At 52.6% G+C, this 23,543-nt stretch overlaps 1 protein-coding gene across 1 annotated transcript in view; it reads right to left on the bottom strand.

Moving 5' to 3' along the window:
* The window catches only part of ANOS1 (anosmin 1), a 175,514-nt gene that overhangs the window by 31,423 nt on the left and 120,548 nt on the right, over positions 1-23,543 (bottom strand). The window contains exons 5-8 of the mRNA XM_082717179.1: positions 20,357-20,541; positions 18,209-18,338; positions 8,865-9,070; positions 6,193-6,337 (exon numbers count right to left, since the gene is read on the bottom strand). Coding sequence (XP_082573305.1) covers positions 6,193-6,337; positions 8,865-9,070; positions 18,209-18,338; positions 20,357-20,541 — 666 coding nt within the window. The remainder of the gene's footprint in view (positions 1-6,192; positions 6,338-8,864; positions 9,071-18,208; positions 18,339-20,356; positions 20,542-23,543) is intronic.

The raw sequence follows: 23,543 nt of genomic DNA, 5'->3' as shown, positions 1-23,543 counted from the left end.
ATGGGGTTCAAAAACACTAAGAAGAGTGTCCAGTTCCACGCAGGTGCGGCCGCGGTGACAGTGAGCTGTAACCCCAGTGCCGTCTTCCATCAGGTTCCTGCTCTCCGTGCATCATGGGCCACTTCCGTTCACGGAGCCAGGCCATTAGCTACAGGGTTTTGTAATAAGGATCTCAGAACTTCCCACTGACCTCACAACTCTCCTTTACCCAATGCCTAGTTTGGGAAGCAGCATGGTTAGAAACTCCACCAAACTTTCTGCTTTCTGAGTCCCAGGAGCCCCGGGGAGGAGACCAGATGGAGCGGCATGTAATGTCCACCGATAGGAACCTTTCCCGACAGGTCCGTGAGGGAAGACAGGAGCCCGGGGAAGGTGCGGGGAACGTGCACTGACCGCCCACCACTCCTCACACCAGTACACGCACAGGATCACCTACACGATTCAGAGGGAAGGGACACTTACGCTACTCAGGTTCTAACATACCACGTTGTGCTTTAGTTGAAATAAATGTTTGCATTCCCAAGAACATTTGTGAGGCTCTAGTCTTCTGCACCCAAATCCAGTGTGTACAGTGGGGGTTTATCACATCACTGACCAGGCTCAGACCCCCGCGGGGTGTCCTACAGTTCAGCTCAGGTCTGACACTGTGTACCCTAAGACGGCATCAGATCCCGTACAGACACCGTCCACGTCGGTGGGGCGTGTCCCCCTCTGACACCATCTACACCATCTACCTGCACATGACATCGGATCCCTATGGACACCGTCCCCGTGTGGGGGGGGTGTCCCCCTCTGACCCCGTGTGCCCTAAGACAACATCTGATTGCCTACAGACACCGTCCAAATCAGGAGGTGTCCCCCTCTGACACTGTCTACACCACCTAGGTGTAGATGGCACCAGCTCTTCCCGAATAAGGGCTCGGTCCTATAGGACTGTGCCGCACTTCAGATACTCGTCACCATTCTAGGTTGTCCCCTGTGACTCTCACTACCTGCTATCGAGTGGAGGTTTCAACCACCAACTCCGTGGGCTCGATTACTTTGCTAGAGTGGCTCACCGAACTCTGAAACATTTCCTCACTACGTTACCTCCCAGTTGATTATAAAAAGCTGTACGTCAGGATGAGCCCGGTGAGGAGATGCCGTCAGGTCCGGGAGAAGGGCTTCCGCGCCCGCTGAGGACCAAACTCATTCTGTTTAATACAAACCACAGCCTCACCGGCTCCCTCGTGAGAGGCACTGGGTCACCCCCCAGTGAGAACCAGCAGCGCAGAGAGCTTGGAGCACACACACGGGCTGGGCCCAGACAGAGAACCTACAGGGCTCTCGGGCAAAACTCATCCCTTTCCTGATTACCACGTTCGTCAAGAATCCTGCTGGTCACAGCAAAAGTATCTGTTAACTCATAACTAAGGACTTAACGATTTTCACAAATGAACTTATGGTTTGTGAAACCCCTTTAGTAATCTGTGACTTTGGGCATTTGCCAGAGAATGAGCAAATGTGTCGATACTGGTGGCTAATCTCTACGTGAATTTTGCCTTTGTACTTTACTATGTCCTACACACAGTTTTGTTTTCCATTACCTACACGTAAGGATGCAGGTTTCTGTATCTCAAGATGGAAATGTGGTTGCTTTACTGAGAGGCACAGACGCGTAGGGTTGCCGAGCCCCACGCCACTCGGAAAGGACAGAGACAGGGGCTCCGTGCTAGGAGCGTGGCCCTGGTTCTGAGCGCCAGTCCTGCTCTGTCACTATCAAATCCAAATGCACTAAAATCATGTCTACGTGTTGTGAAAAGATCGGAGGTCTGACGGATACTCTATCAGTCCCAAAAGTGAGACAACGGAACGAGTTCGCTATTTTTCCAAATGTCAAAATTCGGATTAATTTTACAGATCAAGAGCCTCAGCGTATTTCCTCTCGGCTCCATTTTTGTTATGAAAAACTAGAAGAAAACCCCAGTTGTCTCACGCAGCTGGAAAAACCTGTGCAATCTGTCGACCGTGGAAAAGGTCCTCCTGCCTCCAAAAAGCAAGCTGCATTTCCAGCCACGCGTGTCGGTTCCTTCCTCCTCAGGGGCCCTTTTCTGGTACGACGTGAGCAGTCCGCTTCTGCTTCTGTGGAGATTTTTGTCACTGAAACGCCTAGTGGCCCGCAGACCTGGGAAAAGGTCCCTCACAAAGTAATCGACATGCTGGCATTTACTACTCTCTTTCCTATAAGATGTCATTCCCCTGGCTTATACCAAAAAGTTGTAATTACTCTTTACTTCTCGTTGGTCTGCGATGAAATTCACAGTGTTCTTATAAAAGTCATACGCTAGGGGCACCTGGGTGGCTCAGTCCAAATCGTTTGCCTTCAGCTCAGGTCATGATCTCAGGGCCCCGGGATCGAGTCCCACATCAGTCTCCCTGGTCAGCGGGGAGCCTGCTTCTCCCTCTGCCTCTGCAGCTCCCTCTGCTTCATTCTCTCTTTCTCTGTCAAATCAAGAAATATTTTTAAAAGGAAGGACAGTCCTATCCTAACCTTCATGAGATTGCATTTCAACACGAGCATGGGACATCCTGACAAACATTCAGCTATGTCCCTCACAGTCCTTGATGAAGCCTGTCTCTTCCACAGGACACTCTGAGACTGAACGACATGCGTCAGGCCAGGTCATCTGAACGATTCGTATCTTCCTTCTCCTCTGTCACCTTTCGGAAGCCAATGGAGAGGCATCAGCTAATCCTCGGAATAAAGTGGCCTCTGAGGGGTTCACTGTGGTAACTCTTCACTGACCAGGGGAAACATTATCAAATTTTACAAGGTGACTAGAAAGTGACATTAGCGCTCAGAATCAGCCTGTCCAATGAAGGCTGACTCTGGCTGCGGGTCACAGAGGGATTCCTGCTTACGGAGCGACACTGTTCGGTGTGTGTGCACGTGGGGAACAGCCCCGGACACTTCTGTGCTCCGTGACCTACATGAGAGCTTGGTTCGGTGGATGTTGTTTGCCGAGTCAGAAAGCGGTGGGCTTCGACCCACGGTGGAGTCTGCCGTAGGCACAGGGAAGGAGGTTTCTGCCTCACACTACAGAGGACGGGGAACAGAGACGTGATATGCTCCTGCTTACGGGGAACCACGTGTCTTTCCGAGACCGAGGAAGCGGACTCTCTGTGCCATATGGCTGAAGGCGTGACAGAGGCAGGTCTACACCCTCCTGGAGAGAGTGGGAGACAAAGCTAGTCGAAGAGCAACTCACTGACCCGGCCAGCTTGTGGGAGCTGCAGCAGGCAGAGTGGGAAGCCCAGATGCGCTTCTGCGGGGCCCCAGAGCCCCCCACGCAGCTCCCTCCAGGCGCGAGCCCGGTGAGGGGCACCCCGAAGAGCCCTCTAGGAGGGGACGCGGAGCTCGGAGTCTTTCCCTCCGTGTTCTCGGCTGTGGGAGCGCACGCGCGTCGCGGCAGTCTGCAGGCCCACGCCGGTTTCTCCCGGGGAAGGACTGTTGTTTACCGGAACAACCAGGACACTAAAAGGCAAACTTACTTTACACGACGGATGGAGTCCCCACCAGGACGAACAAAAGGTCTGAAGGATTTGGGTCTGAGGAGGAAGCTGGGGAGGGACAGGGGGAAGCAGTGAAGGACGAACTCTGGGGAGAAGACGAAGAGCGACAGAAGGCAGAAGGGGGAGAGACCCGTTACGCGGCGCGCATTTCTAAAGCACGAGTTGGCCGCCATCTACAAAACGGGTAGTTAAGAAAGAGAGGAGACAAATACACATCAGGACAGTATTTTAATTCTAAGCAAGAGGTGGGAATGGCCTAAACATGGCAAAGAATTTCACAGATCCCACGGACAATCTGACATTAGAGACAGAACGGCTTTTTAAAGAATGGAATTTCTGGAGAAAAAGGAAAGAGAATCCTGAAGAAGGTGTCTTGGGCTCTGGTGTGAACAGAAGGGTGAAGGGTGAAGCCATCTGTAGCAGGAGAGCCCGGGGGACATGCAGGTGTGCTCTCTGAGCACCTGTTAGTCTGAGCACCTGTTAACCAGAGGAGAGCCCAGGAGAGGAGCAGGTGTGCTAAGTACCTGTTAGTCTGAGCACCTGTTAACTGCAGAGAACCCGGGAGAGGAGCAGGTGTGCTGAGCACCTGTTAGTCTGAGCACCTGTTAACCAGAGGAGAGCCCAGGAGAGGAGCAGGTGTGCTAAGTACCTGTTAGTCTGAGCACCTGTTAACTGCAGAGAACCCGGGAGAGGAGCAGGTGTGCTGAGCACCTGTTAGTCTGAGCACCTGTTAACCAGAGGAGAGCCCAGGAGAGGAGCAGGTGTGCTAAGTACCTGTTAGTCTGAGCACCTGTTAACTGCAGAGAACCCGGGAGAGGAGCAGGTGTGCTGAGCACCTATTAGTCTGAGCACCTGTTAACCACAGGTGAGCCCAGGAGAGGAGCAGGTGGGCTGTCTGTGCACCTGTCTGTCCACCCCCCAAGTGCAGGTGCCGAGCTAACAGCTGAGTACGGGGCTTAGGCACTCAGGCTGTGGTCCGGCCAGCAGACATGGGGAGTCAGCAGTACACAGATGGTGGCCGAGTCCATGCGACTGACGGATGTGACTCAGAGACAGCCCTGCCTCCCACTTCCCGTTCCTTCCTTCTCCCCGACGGGAGGACTGTGACCTCTCAGCACGCTCGGTGCTCTTTCTGGTCTCGGCACTCACACGCACTCCACACTCATACGGGCTGATGCCCGTGCCTCGGGGGCCCACGGCGCCCTCCCTGCTCTTCCTGGCTCTCCTTTCCCACCACCACCTTCGTGGCTTCTGCGTCCATGGGTCCCCACGGCTCCGTGTGCAACGGATGGAGGCTCCCGTGATCCTGTGGGCACAGTTATCTTCCAAAGTCAGCATGAGGCAAAGCTCGGAATGCATCTAGTGTTGCAGTTATGGGCGTGCACATGTGTGTCCATGCATATGCATGTGTCTCTGTCTCTGTGTGTGTGCGTGTGTATGTGTGTGCATGTGTGGGGTGTGTGTGTGTGTGCATGCACAAGCACATGTACAGGAATGCATGATACACTAGACGTGCCCTCCTGATCTGTGCACGGTACACACTCTCTAGCGCAGCTGTGTTCCTCACGTAAGAGTCTAGCACGTCGGCCTCCCCATCACCAGACACAGTCATGCAATTCGTAGCCAAGCGCTTCAGGGAGAGGAGCGGAGAGATGACAGGGCTGGAAAGTACCAGCCTCAGTTGCTAAACACATAGAAAAGTTTCTATGAGAAGTTCCAGGTAGAAGTGGTGTTATGCCCCGAGCCATACAGAGAAACCGCAGACGGTTTCAAACACATCTAATCTCCAAAGACCTGGTTGCTCAAGCAGCGAGGAAGCTCTGTGTCCTGAACTTTTTTGAAAGCCTCCTATCAAACAGCCGCTGGTTCGATCCGATGTTTCGCAGGCCGGGGAAGAGGATCGCAGGCGCTGACTGCGTCTCACTCTGCAGAGCCGGGCTCGTCTTTCCGAGATTCACACCAGCTTCCCGCCCGCTCTGCTACCCTCCGCACCAGACCCAGGATGAAAGGCGGACAGCACCGGGCTCTGCTCCCGGGGGAACCGACATCACACGCTCCTGTCACGTGCCCCGGTTCTCGGAAACCTTGCCGGGCGCTTCTGCGCCGCGGCCCTAACCTGTCCCCTCTCGTGAGCAAAGCCGGACACAAGAAAGTCACTTATTTTCTGGCTCCGATACGCGTGCCACGTGGGGTTCTCCTTTTTCTTTGCACCGTGTGGGGCCGACATACCCATTTAGGAAAAGCGGAAACCAGGAAACTGCGCAGGGGAATAACGCAGATCCTGGGATACGCAGCGACCTCTCCAGAAGGGAGGGGGAGCACCGGGGAGCAGCCGCGGAAATGGTGTGTCGTGCTGCCTGCCACGTTTTTAGGAGACCTACGTTTTCTTGTTAGAGTTCCATTACGACACCAATACATTGTATATTCAGTACATAACCGAAAGAGAAGCTTCCAGGGTGACCTTGTCTGACACGGTCACCCCAGCGGTCACCTAGCTCGGCACTGTGGCTTTGCCGCCTGCAACATTCCTGGCTCGGGAAACCTCTCTGTTCCTCTCTCTCTCCCTCTCTCTCTCTACCCCCCTCCGGGGGAGTCCCAGCTCCCGTGCTCGCCCGACGGCGACAAGCTCGCGGCACTTACTGTGGCCGGCGGCGCGCGCGGGCGTGAAGTGCAGGGAGGCCTTGGCCCCCTTCAGGCGGGTCTGCCCCCAGTACGCGATGGCCTGAAGCTCCACGGTGTAGCCGCAGTCCGGCTGCAGGCGGTCCAGGAGCACGGAATTCCGGGACTGCGGAGGAGACAAGAGGCGCGAAGCCCGTTACGAGCCTGCCCTGCCCGGCCTCTCCGTCCCAGGGCCCGGCAGCCCCTCGAGAAGCGCGGCCATCGGCACCCGCCGGAGGCCTCGCTCCCTAAGGCTGCACCGTCCCTCCCTCCTGAGCGTCTGAAAATGCGGTTTTACTCGGCATCCAAACACACTGCACAGAAGGGCCGAACCTCTTTTTCAGGATATGGTTCCTTCTCGGATTCCTGGATCCTCTCCGATACCTTAGGAATGAATAATTCTGTCGCCTCCCTCCCTAGACACCACCCCCCAAAGACACAAGTTTGTGACACGCTGACCGAGCTCATGTTGGCGCACACCTGGAAAAATTATAAGCCGACATTCCCTGTTTCTTTAGTTTTTCTTTTAAATCTTCTCTGAGGGGATTTCAAAAGGGAGAAAAATCTTCCTAAGAAAATGCTTGAAGACTTATTGGTCATCATCGTTGTTAGGATGAAGCCCTCATCCAAGTGTCTGTGTGTAAGGACATTCGGAATTATGAGGTAAAGTGACATTTAGGAGGGACAGGAAGCGTCCTCCGAGGCAGGCCCCGCAGCCCGCACGTCCCGGCGGAGAGGCTCCCGTGTTCTGCGCGTAGGGCGCTGGCGGCCGGACGGTGCAGCTGCAGACCGTCAGACAGAGTCACGTCAGAAACTCCTGTGTTTAAATCGCACAGTCGACTTTTAGCATCCTGACCATGACTTCGGGTCTTGTGAGATCTCTTTTCAGCGAGAGAACGGGCTGTCCGTGGGCTGGCCAGGACCGTGCGCGTATCACCCGCCGAAAATGACAGACGGCTTCGCGCCACGGCTCGGGCCTTCGAGGAGAGACGGGTCGGAACTCCGCGGGGCCCGGGCTCTGCCCCTGATCCCGCCAATGAGAAAAGCCCCCTCGGGGCCTCGTGGGGGACGGTCTCCCTCTCCAACCCACAGTGTATCTGCATCAACTACTGATTCTCACTTTCTTCTAAAGAGGGTTTCCTGTTCCTCTCTCCCTGAACTCATCTCCAGAGTAAAACAAAAATGCACTTTTGAAAGAACATCACCTTGAAAAAAATCTCCCTTTCTCCTTATTTACCAAGGATATTGCAATGGCATCTCAGGTAAAGGGAATCCACGAATGCCCAAAAGGAAAATGTCATAATTCCTTCTGTTCTTTTGGATTTTCCCCGTTTCCAATCCTAACGTGAACTGCATAGATTTTAACTCTGAGAATTTAGGGTTCCATTGGACCTGGAGCTTGCCTTCATTGGATCCAAAAATGAAAGTCACTGATAAGACAGTGATCTACAGTTTTGGCTACTCTGGCCTATTAATGATGTCAACTTTGCTGTTCACATTTTATTTATCTAATTGATATAGAATAGAAATAAATGGCAAAGTTTCCTAGTAACCTATGAAGGTGTTTGATGACTGATGGTGTCTGTGTGTGTGCCCGTGTGCACACGTGTGTGCATATGCACGTGGACACCTTAAGCCCTGCACAGGTCACATTGTGCTTTGCACCCCTGTGATCCCACAACGTGAGTTCCCCTAAGTTGTCCTATGAGATAAACATGCACTGCCAACGGCCTCTTACTGAGAAGTCCTTCAAAATAAAGGACAGAACTGTCAGAAAGTTTCTTAAAAATAAAACCAAAACAGGCATCAGCTAGATACTGAGGATGCCAAGTTTTGGACACATGTTTTATAATTCTAAATGGCATAGAAACTGGAATCTTCACTGCTGGGGAAAAAAAAAAAAGTCTTGTTATCTTTTTTAAAAAATACTTTCAAATGTATTTTTTTATAGAAATCAGCTTTATAAATTCAAGGTTATGTAAGTTTTCTAACTTACATAAGGGGGAAGTTGTTCATGTAAGTTTTCTAACAACAATAAAGGAAACCAAGGGACTCCCTTCCGTGCACTAAGAATTTCACTTATTCCCTCATGCCAAATGTTCACTCTCGTAGAAATCTCATTTCAGAAAACGGTTCAGTGGAGACTTTACTTCTTGGCCTCTGGGAAAATAAACCCTTCCAAGTTCTTTTAATCGACGAGAGCGATATATTGTCAAACGTGTGTTTTCTGAGCGCCGCAGCTTACAGAAGAAAATCGGCTAGGACAGGAAAGACGCGGACTTCTGCTCGTCGACTTAGAAGGATCTCAAAGAAAAACCTAAAGGTAAAGGACGTCTTGAGTTCTATCATTTTCTTTGACTGGACAGTCAAGACCACATGGCTTCTGTTTCTTGTCTCTATGGAGTTGCAGCTACCATCTGGACAGGAGGCGCTCAATGAGCTTAATTCGGCTGTTTTCACCAAAAATGTCCAAGGCCACACTTCTGGGCTGGCCCTCCATTCTCTGCCCTTCCTCGGCCCAGACGAGAGGGACAGGAAGCTTTCCTTCACCCGTGCCTTCCCTGAGCTCAGCAGAGCCCACCCTCCGATCCGCGGCCCCGAGTTCAAGGACACGGCGCCAGGAGACGCCACTCTTCCTTCTCACGCCCACTTACCCCCTCCGTGGTTTTCCTCCGCTTCTTTTTCGTGGGGACAAGGGATTTGCTGCTGACTGTCCAGCTCCAAAACACCTTGTAGTGGTGCACGGGGATGTCCGGTTCCTCGGGGAGATCCCAAACTACGGCCACGGTCACGGTGTTGTCACCGTTTATGGTGGAATTCGCAAGCCGGAGGTTGGCCGGGGCGGGGGGTGCAGACGGGTCTGAAATGCAGGAGAAAGACAAAGCGACTCAAACACCGAGACGATGGCAGAACCCGTACCCTCGGATGGCTAAGGACGCCGTGGCCAATAGGTGAGCACTGCCCTTTCCGCGGAGAAAAGCTGCAAACACATACAACCCCTCCGTAAGCCTCTCCTGAAAACACGGACACAAAACAGTTAAGATACACTTCTCTGGGCCACATCTGTAATCCAGAAGGCTTCTTGTAGGCATTTCCATACAACTATTACCCGGCTGAATTTCTGTTGTACCAGAATTGATGCATCTAGATAGGACATGGTAACACTGAGGGCACCTGTGTGGCTCAGTCTGTCGAGCGTCTGACTCTCGGTTGTGGCTCAGGCCACGGTCCGACGGTCAAGAGATCCAGCCCGCGCCGGGCTCTGCGCTCGGCACGGAGTCTGTGTGAGGTTCTCCCTCCCGGTCCCTCTTCCACTGCCCGTTCCCGTTCACAACGCTCTCAGCTTGTTCACAACGCTCTCAGCTAAATAAGATCATTTCTAAAACATGGTGAAATTCCATTTAGGCGGGTTGACATGAAATAGGTCAGCAAAGAAGACCCATCTGGGAAAACTTTGGGGAGACAAAGACAGGAATGCAGCTCGCACCAGTAACCGCTTTCATCTTAGTGGTCCTGGAGCTTTTGATCCTTGATTCCACCAAAGCCCCAAAGGGAGATCAGCAAAAATAACGTGTTTTTGCTACATCTACATGACCAATTGGATGACGTATGGAGAACACCCATCTTTGTCATGTCACCATTTCTGGCTCGTCACAGGAACCGAAGCCTTCCCGGCCGTCAAGAGACAGACGAGGGTCTGGAACAACGACTCTACAAATCCGCATTTTACATACATACACGAAGACGACAAAATACGCCAAAGCTAGACGGTCGTTCCTTCCTGCTCCGCCACCAAGGGAGCACGCGTAGATGCCGCTCACTGCAAATCACATGCAGATGGTCTCCTTTTAAAACGCCCTCCCGGAGAGATACTGCCCATAAATGGAATTATAATACCATCTGCGTCACAAGCGCAAGGAAGTCGTATCTAACTTGATAGCAACGAAAACGGCCGAGGGAAAAATACGCATGTTCTTCCTGTCGGGGTCGTTCCTGGTCTGCGAATGATGAAAATATGGATTATTATTAAAAATGTCTTGCTTTTCTCTGCGATGGGTAAGGAAGGACCAGAGGTTTGGCTGACTGCTCCGTGTTCTAAAAACAAGAACGTTTCACAGTTGCTCTCTCAGGGGAGTGCGTTATCCCGAGCACGTTTTGGGACGCACTCCACCGGGGTGGGGGGTTCTGATGCAGTCTGGGTCAGGAACCTTCTGAGAGCGCCCAAGACGTGCACCGGGACGAGCGCATACGGGGAGTCCTGCATGCGTGTACTTCCTGTCGTTATATAAATATGTACTTATAGGTTTTATGTAAGCTATTCTCGATGTAAAAGACTCGCGCCGTTGTGAAGTAGGGGATCTCTCGGCAGGCCAGTCCTGGGACAGCGTCGCGCCCGGTGGCCGGAAAGCAGGCGGCGTGCACCTGACTCCCTTCTGCACGAGCTGGAAGACGCGGGTCTCCCTCGGCCTGGACACAGGAGGCCGAGGAGCAGCCCCGCTCCTGCCGTCCACCCGCCCTGCCTTCTCCACGGCTCCCGGCCGCCGCTCGACCCCGCTCCGCTGCACGTCCCTTCGGTCCTGCGGGACGTGGGAGTTCCTCTCGGCCCTCCCCTCTGCGTCCTTGTGCTCACAGCCCTTCCGGCAACGGACTGATTATGTGCTTCCTTGCTGTCTGACTCCGCTCCCGATAACGAAAGCTCCATGAGGAGAAGACTTCTTGTTTCATCCGTTTTGTTCACTTCTGTAGTCCCAGCGTTGAGAAGAGGGCCCAGCCCTCGTAGTGGGCACTTGGGAAACGGGCGCCGAACACGTAGAAGAGTGGATAAAACATTTCCAAACCGTCAGCATTCATTTGTAAGGCGAATAAGATTCCACTGCCAGGTTGGAATCCCACCAGCCAGAGTGGGTGAATCCTAGCAAGACCGAAAAGTGAACGGCGAAATCCGAGGGGAGCCTCTTTCGGGCTCGAAATAAGAGACCCCAGGCCATCCCCCTTCCTCCGCATTGCGGTAAGACTCCACCTGTAACCCAGACACCCCCGAACTATCGCAACTCAAGTTACAAAGCAAAAGACAACAGCAGACCCTGGTTACTGGCCTGACTGTCGTCCGTAAACCAAATATTCACTCGTCCGTTCATGGGCTGTGGACATCGGGAGAGCAGCTGCCTGCCCTATTTCTCTAATCTGGAGGGATTTCATGGTCAGTCTGAAAATTCCCATAGTCAAGCCATGGCTTGCTTTGTGGGATGGCTCCCTGCATCACAAAGCAAAATACAGTCCCTTTGCTGAATCACACGAAACCCTTTCTATCAGTGGGCATGATGTCTTCATTGCATTCAAATTTTGACATGTCTACTTGGAAGTCTGCTTGTGGAAAAAAATATATATATATAGATGTGAAGAAGCTACATTTTAATAAATCCCTAAGGGATTCTACAATTTATTTACTTGGCACTTTTTTAAAGCAACTGGGCAAGGTCTTCAGGTTAGAGACGCAGAGTGACTCTCTCAAGGTCATTCAAGTCAAGGGTGGCGGCAGTCGGGAGACTGAAAAAGAGGGTGGGGAGAGAAAGTTGAGATTCTACAAAGAAGCCTGCACACATCCAGCCATGCTCTAGGTCTTCATCACGACCACGGGCCAGAGGGCCTACAGAAGGAAAATACACAAAGCCCTTCCGTGCAGAAAGTGTCCATCGTAATGGTCTAGTGCAGAGTGACAATGTCTTTTGGTCGGGGGCTGAGTCAAGTCAGCTTCCAGATTTGCAGACCATACAGTCTCTGTGGCAACCGCCTGACTTTGCAACGGTAGCTCAGAAGCAGCCAGGGAAAAGACGTCTACAAATGAGCTGTGGGCCAAGAACACGTTATCCATAAAAGCAAGCAGCGCCAGATTTGGATGATGGGCCATACAGTGCCTATTCCTGAGCCGGTCTTCCAAAAGCAGGGATACCCCTGGCTCCTGAAACTTGACATAGACACCGTCTCGGAATGCTATAAATGTGTGCTTGTACTTTGTGGCAGAAATGTTGGGCGTTTCGCTCCCATGTTTCCGATGGGGAAACTGAGCACGAGGGCTGAATGTTCTAGAGCGTGGACCAACGCTGTCCAAGCCCTCCGGCTCAAGCTGGAAGCAGAGCACGTCCCGCCCATGTCAATACCCTTTCTGCCGCTCTGCACTCCCTCTGGGTGACCTCCCCAAGTATCTGTGGACACACGTCTCAGAACGCAGACAGGAAACGCGCTTCCGAAGAAACTGGCCTGGGAAGGCCGTGCGAGCTTTTCCTACTGGTCTACAATGGCCAGTGTGAGCTCTATCAATCACGGAGCGTGAACAGCCAATGTTCGTGTGGGACAAAAATAGTTCCTTTTATTAACGATCACACGGGGTGCTTCTAGCCACGGAAGACGGAATATTTGGGTTTCCTCTGGGGAGGTTGAGGTTTCATTCTTTCCTGAACATTAGTGGCCAATGCAACCAGTATGCAAATGGCAAGACAGTGAGGATGAATGAATCACCCCATACACATACATTTTTAAAGCAGCGGTAGAACTACTCACACATTCAACAACTAAATTAGAGGGCTCATTCGAATACTTCGCTTTTCTTTTCCTGTCTGGACTCAGCAGTTGGGATCATTTTCCTTCCCTCATTCAAAAAATAGGAATCACCCTGTAGCATCCAGACACACAGCTCATAAGCGTATGAAATGCTACGGAGGCTACACTGCGGGCGGTGGGTTTCCAGGTACGCGACAGTTTGCAGGAGTCCAACGCAGTGGAAAGGGCGCTCACACAGCCACAGGGAGTGACGTCAAGAGTCCCCGCGCCACAGCAGGGAGCTTTATGACCCCAAGGGACATCGCTTTAGGTTTACCGACCCTGTGCACCGTATGCATGCGACACCAGCCCGTGCGGGACTCTTGCACTAGGAAAACAGTGCTGTCTGCTGCTTTTCCTGGTGAATGGATCCTGTGCCCATGAGGAAACGGAGACGAGAGATGGAGAAGGAACCTTGAACCGGGAGGGAAGTGAGTATCATCACTAAAGACGGTGTATTAGGTCAATGACAACGCAACGTGGATTTTGACATTCTTCCTTCTAGGTTCCCTTTAACGTTTGTGATTTCAGAAAGCTAAATGGATACTGACTGGTCGCAAACATCCAAACAAATGTTGGCGGCTTTGAGCTACGAAAAAAAAAAAAAAGCCTATTTTCCTTTGTACCACGTAGAAAATTAGAAGTCTTTTTTCTGTCACTGTATGTTGACGTATGGAAGTCACGCTGAAAGGCAGACACACTTTGTCCCCAATTCGGCCGACTTGTAAGGAGTGTTTTGGCACAGGTATGAAGACTTAGCAATGTATAGTCACAGTCACAACACTGCACAATACATACACATCCTTTCACTGGTTAGTATCGACCTGATCAAGGAAAGCTGAAACACCGACTTGGGACACAGGAAGGGCACCGGAATGCACTCATGTGGGCATTCCTTTCATGTAGGGGTCATATATTGATTTTAAACCACGACTGAAACTGTCCTAGATCCGTCTGTAACTGGAATGCTGCGGCTGTGGACTAAACCCACTGCCAACCCCCCAGGGTCCCAAATCTGCACTGCCCTATTGCAGGACACGCACAGCTCAACTTCTGCCTGCCAGCCCCTTCCCTGCGCCTTCGCCCGGCCCCCAGCAGGCTCGGGCCCCCTGCAGGACCGATGTGCCGGGAGACGGCCTGCGTGTGCTCCCGCGTCCCCACGGGAAGGAGCTGTGGTCGCCCACGGCGGCAGCCAGGAGGACAACACAGCTTTTCATCCTCTTCTTCTGTCTCGTCTTCCTTCACCTCATACCTACCTGGTTTCCCGGATTTCCTCCGAAATAAGCCACCTCCACCCAAAGCTTTCACTCGCGCGCCGTCTGGAGGAGCCCCATCGCCGCAGGAAACGTGCGCGGGTCCCATGCCTCCTACGCTTTGTTCAGTGCAGGAGCAGGAAAGAGTTTGGGGAGACCGTCCGATGGGGCGGCTCGGTAGCCAGCAGTGGCCTGGGAAGGTAATTCTCCTTTGGGAAGCGTTACCTCTTCCGGTTTCCAAAGAAAGAGACGAAAACCAGAAAGAGACATTAGGATACGGACTTACTCCTAATTTTGATTCTTAACGTTGACTTTCCTTCTTAAGTCCTGGGGGAACAGTAGTAGAAAATTTAAATAAGTAAATACAGGGATGATCCGAACCTGTATTTTGGGCTTTCTGCTACCAGCAGGAATGACTGATCATCTCCATTTTATAGTCACGCCTGTCTTCATTTATTTCTCTATTTGATTTTCCTTTTATTTTGAGAAGGGTTTACTGTAGATGGAAAAAAATCTCTTCCCCTTTCCCCTGACCCAGACTTAAATCACCACGGCCGGCCCTCCAGCTAACTCAAACACCCGTACCGGTCACACAGGCTGTTATCTGAGAAGCAATCGGTCCTTCTCAAAGCCATTGTAAGCCACTAGAGGACTCACAGAATGGTTTCAGGTCTGGGGCACGGCAGGGATCAATGGGCTTTTATGAAATGAAAATGCGCTATTTTTGGAAACAGGACGGCCTCTGGTACAGAGTTCTATTCCTGGTTCTACAAATACGCCCCGTGTCCGGACTCCCGCACATCTCCGTGTGAGCCGCGTGCTAGATGGCCGCTTTCATGGCCTTGCCAACTGGACATGCCGGTGCAGAATTCCTAAGAGGTTCTGCTACGGGTCCGGCCAAGATGCGTCGTGGCGTGCTAGAACAAGCACAATTCTGCTCGACGGTGGAAAACTTCCCGCACGACTTGTGTAAAGGGTAGGTGACCACTCGCGAGACGGCACCATGTCGTTCCCCACTTACTCAAGCTCGACAGCTTCCTGGGGGAAAACTGTCGAAGCGACTTTATTGGGACTTAACTTCCATTCCGTAAAACTCTCTCACATTAAATGGACAGTGCAATGACTTGCAGAATCTTCTGAGCTGGGCAGCCCAGGTCACCCCCTTCTAGAATGGTCCCACCCGCTCAGTAAGCGTCTTCGTGCGTGACTGGAGAAAGGTTATGCTAGAAGGCACGTCGTGTTTGTGCCTTCACCTCCAGAGCTGGTTCGCTCGTGCTTCTCGGCTGCAACCCTCTCCGCACGTCCCTCCACTGAGTGCCTCTGCTCCTGAGAAAAGGCCGTCTGCAGGAGGAGCCCGAGACATCAGTCACAGTGACCTGGAGGGGATTGCGCCCCTTCTGCATCACGGGGTCTTGCCCTCCTGCTCTCTCTTCCCCCTAGATCTCCATCTCAATCGTCAGCAGCGCGGCTCCTCCAGGAGTTTGCGACAAGGCAGCCCTACAGCCCGTCTGCATCCTCCGCGTGTCCTGCGAGCCATGGGCGACGTCTCAGGTGCTGTCCGCTGTACCCTCCCCCACGTGTGTCCGCCGCATGGCTCACACCTGACTTCATCCAAATGGCCACCACCTTCGACCGGGAACGCTGCAGAGGCCTCTGCCGCATCCCTGATTCCGTGTCGTCTTGCCTCTTCTCTCCTGTTCACACAACAGCTGGGGAGGCCCCACTAAACGCTCAGTCACACCGTCTTCTTTGCTCAGCATCTCTCGGCGGTTCCTTGTCCCTCCCACAGCAGAACAGCTGTGCTCTCTGCAGTGGCGATGAAGACCCGACAAACCCAACACCTTCCTTCCTCTCAGGCTCCGTCTCCAGCTCCCCTGCCCCCATTCCGCTGCTCAAGGCTTCAACAAACACGGCAAGCTCCTTCCTGCCTCAGGACCTTTGCACCAACTGCTTCCAGGAACCAAAAGGCTCTTCTTTCATCAGGCTTACTCTTCCCCCTCCTTTCCACAGCATCGCTTTCTCACCAAAACCTCCGTCCAGCCTCCCTAAAACTATCAACAAAATACACCCCCACAACATCTCCTGTGTCCTGTTCTTTCTTTTTATCATGAGTTGTCGCTACCTCCCCTACCATACAGCAGTATTTTACTCATTAATCTTGCTGACTGTTTCCTCATACCCCCGATTGGCCCAAGTGTGTGTGTGTGTTCCAGAAAAGCAGACACTTTTGTCCTTTTGTTCATTCCTTATCCCCTGTGCCTAGACCAGTGCCTGACACACATAAGCACTCAACAAATGTTCGTTTAATACAAAGGGAATGACACATGAGTGATGAGAAGGAGATGACTCAAACAAACTTTGTTTCTACTTTCAAGTTCCCCCAGGAAGGCATGAAGGCTCCTGGTGGGTTCTAGGAGCGGACGGCGGTAGTTCACACGTCCACGTGCAGCGGAAACGTACAGCGTGGGCTGTACACGTAAGAGGAATGAATTTAATGGCACGATCATTCTATTTCAGTAACGCTGTCAAACACTGTTTCCCTAATGAGGCCCATTTCTCCATATAACGAGATCTGAGTAAGGTCAGGAAGGATGTGGTGCCATCTTGTCAACGGTCAAGGCTGCTTCCGACAAATCCTGGAGGAAATGTCCTCATTGCCCGGATCTCTTCCATTCCCACAATTCCGTGATGTCTCTTCATGGGCAAGAGCGTAGAGCTCTCCTGTGAATTCTGCGCAGACATTTTGGGTTTGGAAAAACAGCAAGGAAGAGAGTCTGGAAGGCTCGGTGTTGGGCGTGTTTGGGAAGGGAGGAAATCAAACAGAGTGTCACGGCGAATGCTGGGCTTCCCCAGCACGGTGCTGTCTCGTTCAACAGAAGCCCCTCTAAACTTGAGGGGTGCCGCTCTAGTTCTGGACCATTCAGGTGCGCAGATATACCGGAGGCATTGGGACAGCAAGGCTTTGTGACTTGCTCAGAATAGAAGCCTCTGGGGCAGCTGGCAGCCGCATAACCGACCCTGGGAACTGTCAGCAGGGCTCTGCCCAGATCCCCTTAAAGTCTTCCGCATCTGTCTCCAAAGGCCAGCAGCGGCTTCTGTCTGCTGTCCGTTTCTGCAGCCGCGACCTGAAAACACGGCACCAGGCAACCAAACAGATGGGAACCCATTTGACCACAACATGCCTGCATCGCATCTGAACCCTGAAACCAAGGCGAAGAGTTCTCGGGCCTCTGACGGAGCTTCACCTCTGAACCCACTGCTGTGATTTCTCTTCCTCGCCTCTCTAAGTTGTCAGACCAACTGGACACACGATCTCAAACAAGGATTGACGTCTCTGGTGGCACTTTCAGATTTGCTCCGTGAGTTTGCGTCTGTGGAGGGGAAAAAATGCACCTTTCCTTTCCTAAAAGGTCTTTTTAGAAAAGAGTTAAAAGTGTACAACGTGAGGTGTAATAATAGAATCCAAATATTAAATGGCTTCTGTTGCAAGCTTTCCACTTCCGAGGCCAGCGACGTCATCGACTAAGGGTTGCAAAATGACATAGAAAGGCGACAAGAGACAGGGCAGGTGAGAGCAGAAAGTTCCGACCGTCCCGTGACGAAAGACACGGGACGGAGGAGACACGTCTTACATCGTTCACTAACATCACAAGCGTTTTGTCTGAAATCCACCTCAACCACTTTCCACGGAGGAGGAGCACGGTGGGGGGGGGTCCGGGAAGGGGCTCACTAGCCCCACGCCGCGACCCGGGATGCTACAGCAGACGTAGTGCACAGAGAGGACGCACAGCCCACTAAGCACAGCTAGAGAAAGCACGCAGGGAGGCACGATCCGTACCGAGTCCTGGAACGTCCTTCCCCCGCACCCACGACACTCACCTGACAGACGGGTCACAGCTTTCGTATTAGCCGGACTGCAGAGGCTTTCCCAACAGCGACAAGATAAGAACGGAACAATATTACAGCAATGGCACAGGGAGCCCGGGTTTAAACTCTGGATGTTAAGAAGCTTAACAGATTAATTCACACTCGGGGCAACCACTGTTTCAAGAAGAACCACCTGCCGACCAACCGTACAGACAGCACAGCTCTGCACCCAGGGGTGTCCGGCAGGAAGGTGAGCCTGGGGTCTGCGGGGCGAGACTGACCTTTGGAGGAGCGGAAGTGTTTGCTGGGCGCCGTGAAGCCCCGGGTCCCGTGCACGTTGACAGCTGCCACTCGGAACTGGTACCACCGTCCGGGTCGAATGTCGGTCAGCCGGACCCGCTCGTCGGTGGTCTGCAGAGAAACATCGCAGAGCACAGTCAGCCGTCTTAGCCAGACGGGTCAGTCGGGTGGGCCTTAAAAGAACACCATGGTCTCAGCCCACGCAAGGTGGCCCTGAGCTCCCTGTGCATTTGGGGTAAGTGCAGTCATTGTGCTCCCTTATGAGAAGAGCTGGGTGGGCAGGGAATTTCTAGGGCATTTCAGGTGTTTAACTCCACTGCTAGGAAGCTCACCCCAAAGACTTAAAGATTTCTGGAGCCCACGTTATGAATGTGCCTGGGCTGCTTATGTCTGGTGACTTCACATAGCTTTAAACCCGCGAGGGGTTCCGTCTCAGTTACGCCTCTGAGCGGATACATGCGTGAGCTACTCCTTGCATGGTAGGCAAGAGGAGGAAAGAAAATGCCTCTTGAACGTGCTTGCTAACGACCGTCCTGGAAGTCAGGAGGAGGACCCACGCGCGTTAAAGGACGCTGACCATTTGGAGTAGTACGTTGCACCCCAAGCCTTTCCTCCTGGTTTGAGTAAATGGGTAAGAGTGCAAGGACCTGGTCGTGGTCTTCTAAGGGACGTGTGCGGAGATCTCTCCGTCCGAGACAATGTTGACAGGAAAATACCGGACACCGGGGAAGGTGCCTCGTTGGCTGCCTCTCCTGCTGGAGTCGCGAGGCTGACTCAGCCCGTGCTCCGGGGATGGGCACGGGCAAGTGAGACTGAACGGAAACCCTCCCAAACCCGACTCCGTAATAACCTCTTGAAAGGGGCCGTCACCTCTGCTCTCGTATCTGAAAGCGGAGGCTGTGAACTCCTCTGTGGGGCCTCCTTTCGTGGAATGCAAGGGGACTATCTCCCCGGCTTCCACAGTCACTCTTACTGGCCTCGAATTTAAAAACCCGCCGTCAGCACGAGCCCCACGGCGGGTAGGAAAGAAGGGGCAGAGGACGTCAAAGGACGACGTGAGCCAGGAAAATAATGAACGTGATTCAAGACCCTCCCTCTCTGCAGAGCAGCAGGGAGAAAGGAGCTGATCTCATTGTGAGTGGCTGTCATAAATCTTGAAACAATCTGGAAAACTTACAAGTGAGATTGTACCATTAAGGAAGCACACCACGTAAATCAGAGACTTTTAGGCTGTATGCCAGACATCTTCAGGTTTTTGGAAGGCACACTTTTTTTTTTTTTTAAACAGAATACTAATGAAATACAATCACTAAATTTATTTGACCAGGTTTCTTTTTTTTTTTCCACTAATTTGTTTTTTGTACCTCGAATTGCTCATTTCCTTTGGAGTCTGTAAATCATTTTCAATGTGTCTCCTCTCTCAGACACGACTATTCGTAAAGCACCGAAGTCCTCCTGCAACACCTGCGTCCTGAAATTTATTTTGTGTTTCCTGAGAAGACCAACAGGAGTCTGCCAGCACGAAGCCCGGCCCCCCGCCCGGTCAGGGTCTCTGCCCGCAGACACACGTGGAGACACACACTGAGGGCACGAGGCCGCGTATCGTGGAGAATCTGCTCTTTCTCTAAAACCCTGTGGGTTTCTTGCAGCTCGTAGTCCACAGGGCGAGGAGCGGCCGGTCGTGTCTGCCCAGACCTGCACGACACTTGTCTCACTCTGTGCTGCTCACGTCCTTGTGCGGAAGAGAGGCCTCCGTGTAGGACAACCAGAATCGCTTAGGCGATCCGGTGTCACACGACCGTGCCCCAGGGCCGGTGCATTTCTCTTCTTCGGGTGGGTTTTACATTTATCTCAAGGAAATACCCTTCTGGGAGGAAATCAGTGGGGCCCCTCACAGAACTATCTCCCTGGCACACGTCTTTCAAGCAAAGGAAGCCACGAGTCAAGTTCCAGCTGCGCCGGCGCCTCCCTCCGGAGCGCATCCTGCCTTCTGCAGACACGCGGGCCAGGACGTCGACGCCCGCGTCATTTGGGCAGGCGGCCTCTTCCGGCGGAGGCAACGCTGGCTGCGCGTCAAGGCTGTGTGGGTGTGCGGTGGGCGTGACGTCAAGGACGGGGGTCCCACTTACCTGGGCCACCGTCTCCCACTGCGTGGCGTCGTCTTCGCTGGGATGGATTCCATAATTCCACCTCCTTTGCACTACGTAGATCACGGGCTCGATGGAAATGTTGAATTTCGAGGACCACTTGACCTCCAGCTGTCCAGACTGTAGTTCTGTAAATCGCAACTCTTTTCTGGGCTTCAGGGGGACCCCTGAAACAGAAGCACGGCCATTAGAACAATCAGCGTGGGATGCCAGGGCAGGTCACGCGGAGGAAGAAAAGCTCTAGAAAGGGCCATTCTCATGTCAGGACCACAGATCCCCAATTTCCCTCCAGAAAAGTGGCTCGTCCCTGCCAGGGCAAGGTCAGCCCCCACCACCTTCCAAGTGCATCAGCTCCTTTGCTTTGAGCTTTCTCTGTTTCTAAAGAGGCTCTACGTCGGGTCACAGTTTGGAACAAGAATATTTTTTCCCCCGATCATCTCGAGAGCAATTCTATTACAAGCATTCTTTGGAATAAACAATGTTAGGCAGTTACGTGACTGGAGGTTAACTAGGAATTCACAGGAGGACACAGTCAGGAAGCTCTGAGGATCCTGTCCCCATTCGACACGCGCTGTGTCTACGGGGAGCATCTAACGTCATCGTAACGGGCCTCCCCGGGTTGCTCACCTCTCCTGCCTCAGAAAGTTTGCCTTTTAAGGGAAAAAAATCGTCCCGGGTTCATTCCCCGGCATCTCCAAACAGCCAAGGGAAAAAAATCATAAGGCTACATGCTCTCCTGTGGTCAGACCTTACAAGAATGATTTCCAAAGCACGGATTTTTTTCATTCCCCAACTGATTGAGAGACTGACTCCTATAGACTTTAGGGTTTAAATGTGGAAAATGATAAAATTTATACTGTTTGGTTGTGGCACGAGGGACTGCCTTGCTTTAGACGTCCCTCACGGTCTCATGTGGAAGTAGTTCATCGTCCTGATCTTCTCCCCTTACGGTGCAGGCCAGTGGCCTGGCAACAGACGGCCCTAAGAACCAGCATCCGAAATCATGGCCATTATGGAAAGGGAAACTTAAAACAGAGTTCTACACGCGTGTGGATGGAGAGCGGATGGATTAGGTAGAGGCCATGGTACCATGAAGCCCGGGGCCATCAGAACCCGCAACGCCAGCCGCCGCTAATACCCGTTCCTCCTGACGATGCGCGGCATCTCTGCTCGACACACTGACTACTCACTTGCACACGGCCTTTGACCACGCTCTACTGCTTTCCCCATGCCTTCCAGGTAAGCAGAAAGGAGGCTGAACAATGTGCAAAATCAAAATGTAGACACGATCGGACGTCGGTTCGTGATGTCACTGAGGGTCAACTCTGATTTCCGCCTGAGTCTTCATCACACCAAGTCTTGTCTGGGGGAGATTCTCAAGCCCTTACACATGTAGGTGGGGGAAGCTGCAGGTCAGAGGTCAGTGAGGTCTACACAATTCTTTCTAGAAGACGCTCTCCCCGCCACACTGCACTGCTTCGATTTGCTGACGGGTCGTGCCTCTACTTGGTCCTTTCCTAGAACGCTGGTGCTTCAAGGAACCTTCCCTGTGAGTCTGTGCTGAGGGGGAAGGGTTACTGGTCTGCATGTGGGACATCAAGTAACTGAGTCTGGGAAAATGAAGTCACCAGGAGCCATGACCTGGTCTCGGGTTTCTCTCCGAGTTTCCCGTTGCCTTCGACATTTTGAATTAGGAAGAGCCACTCTGAAAAGTAGAGAGGAGAGGCGGTTGTCACAGCTCTATGCATCCTTGAGAGATTCCGATCCCAGTGTCTTTGATGACCCTGCTTGGCGTGGTGTGGGTCTCCCTTTTTGCCATGGCGTGAGGGTTCTTCTAAGTTCGAGTCATAAACTTTTCTTCCCAGGGTACAGCCTTACACGAGGACCCGTTTACTCTCACGCCTGGAGTAGTTCTGCTAAGCGAGGGGTTCTCAGGTCTGTCCCCAGTGCCCACCGACGCCGCGGCCGCACTGCCGAAAGGACTTCTCCACGCAAATCCAGACTGAAGTGGCCGTCCTGCGGATGCCCCCTCCCCTGGTGAAATCTTCACAACCGCTCCATGCTTGTGGATAGCTAAGAGACCTTCCGACTCGCTCCTGGACCCCCGGCATCTCTTTGCTGGCCTGCAGACGGCCGTTCCGGGCAGCCTCACATCCCATGTTCCCACAGGCTCATCTTTTTCTCTAGCTCCCTCTTCACGGTCTTCTGTGATGATGATTTTCCTGAACTAGGGGACAGACGGTCTCCCGCACCGTCTCTGACTACGGACGTGCACCCCGTTTCCTGTGGGATGAACACTTGTCACGTCCCGCGTTATCTCATCAGACCACCTTGATGACCGACCACCGGAGATCCCTGCACTCAGGTACATGGCACGTGTGTGTCACACAACCTGCTTTTAAACCCCCTTTTCTAGAAACCCAACGCCAGGTACTTCTGGCTAATGCTAGCTGTTTTCAGTCCAAAATGGCTTTCCCCCTACTTTCTGACTACGGACACGTGACCACGTCCAGGTTCAGACTGACGGCCACTGCTCAGAGCTACGTACCCCAAACCTCCCACAGTGGAAATCAACCGTGCATTCTTCTGCCCCCTCTTGGGAACCTTAGCCTGTAACTGCTCAAATGTGCGTCGAGCCGCCTCTTACAGCAGAAGCTCCTTGGACGGTATCGGTCCTCCCCAGGAAGCACGGGGTCGTAGCCCTCAAGGAACAGGTCTCCTTCCTTCCCAGGCCTCGCAGTGGCCCAGGAGAGCACATGTTGCGAGAGCACATGCTCAGGAAATGTCTGCTGAAGTACTACAGCCTAACCCGCCGTCCCACCCCGTACTCGAGAACATATCTGCGGAAATAAGAGGGTACAGAAACACTGACCCAATCTCTGCCCCAGTGGTCACGCCCTCCCTGCGGGCGGGCACTCGCCTTAGGGACAGGAGAACACTTAGCACAGGTACGCGCTTACTCTTACATTTTTAAAAAGCAAATACTAAATAATAATACGATAAAACTCCATTTGTAAGTTTACAAGATGGAATCAATAGTTTTATTTGCATCGTCAGAATTTTCCTAGTTTTTTTTTAAAGAAAGACCAATTCCTGACAATTCCTAATAGGATGGGAATCTCAACGTATGCTGACGAGTTTTCATCCAGACGTAGCTCTCTAAAGACTT

This window comes from Mustela nivalis (assembly GCF_964662115.1).
Source record: "Mustela nivalis genome assembly, chromosome: X".
Lineage (NCBI taxonomy): Eukaryota > Metazoa > Chordata > Mammalia > Carnivora > Mustelidae > Mustela > Mustela nivalis.
This window is presented reverse-complemented; position numbering and strand designations above follow the sequence as displayed.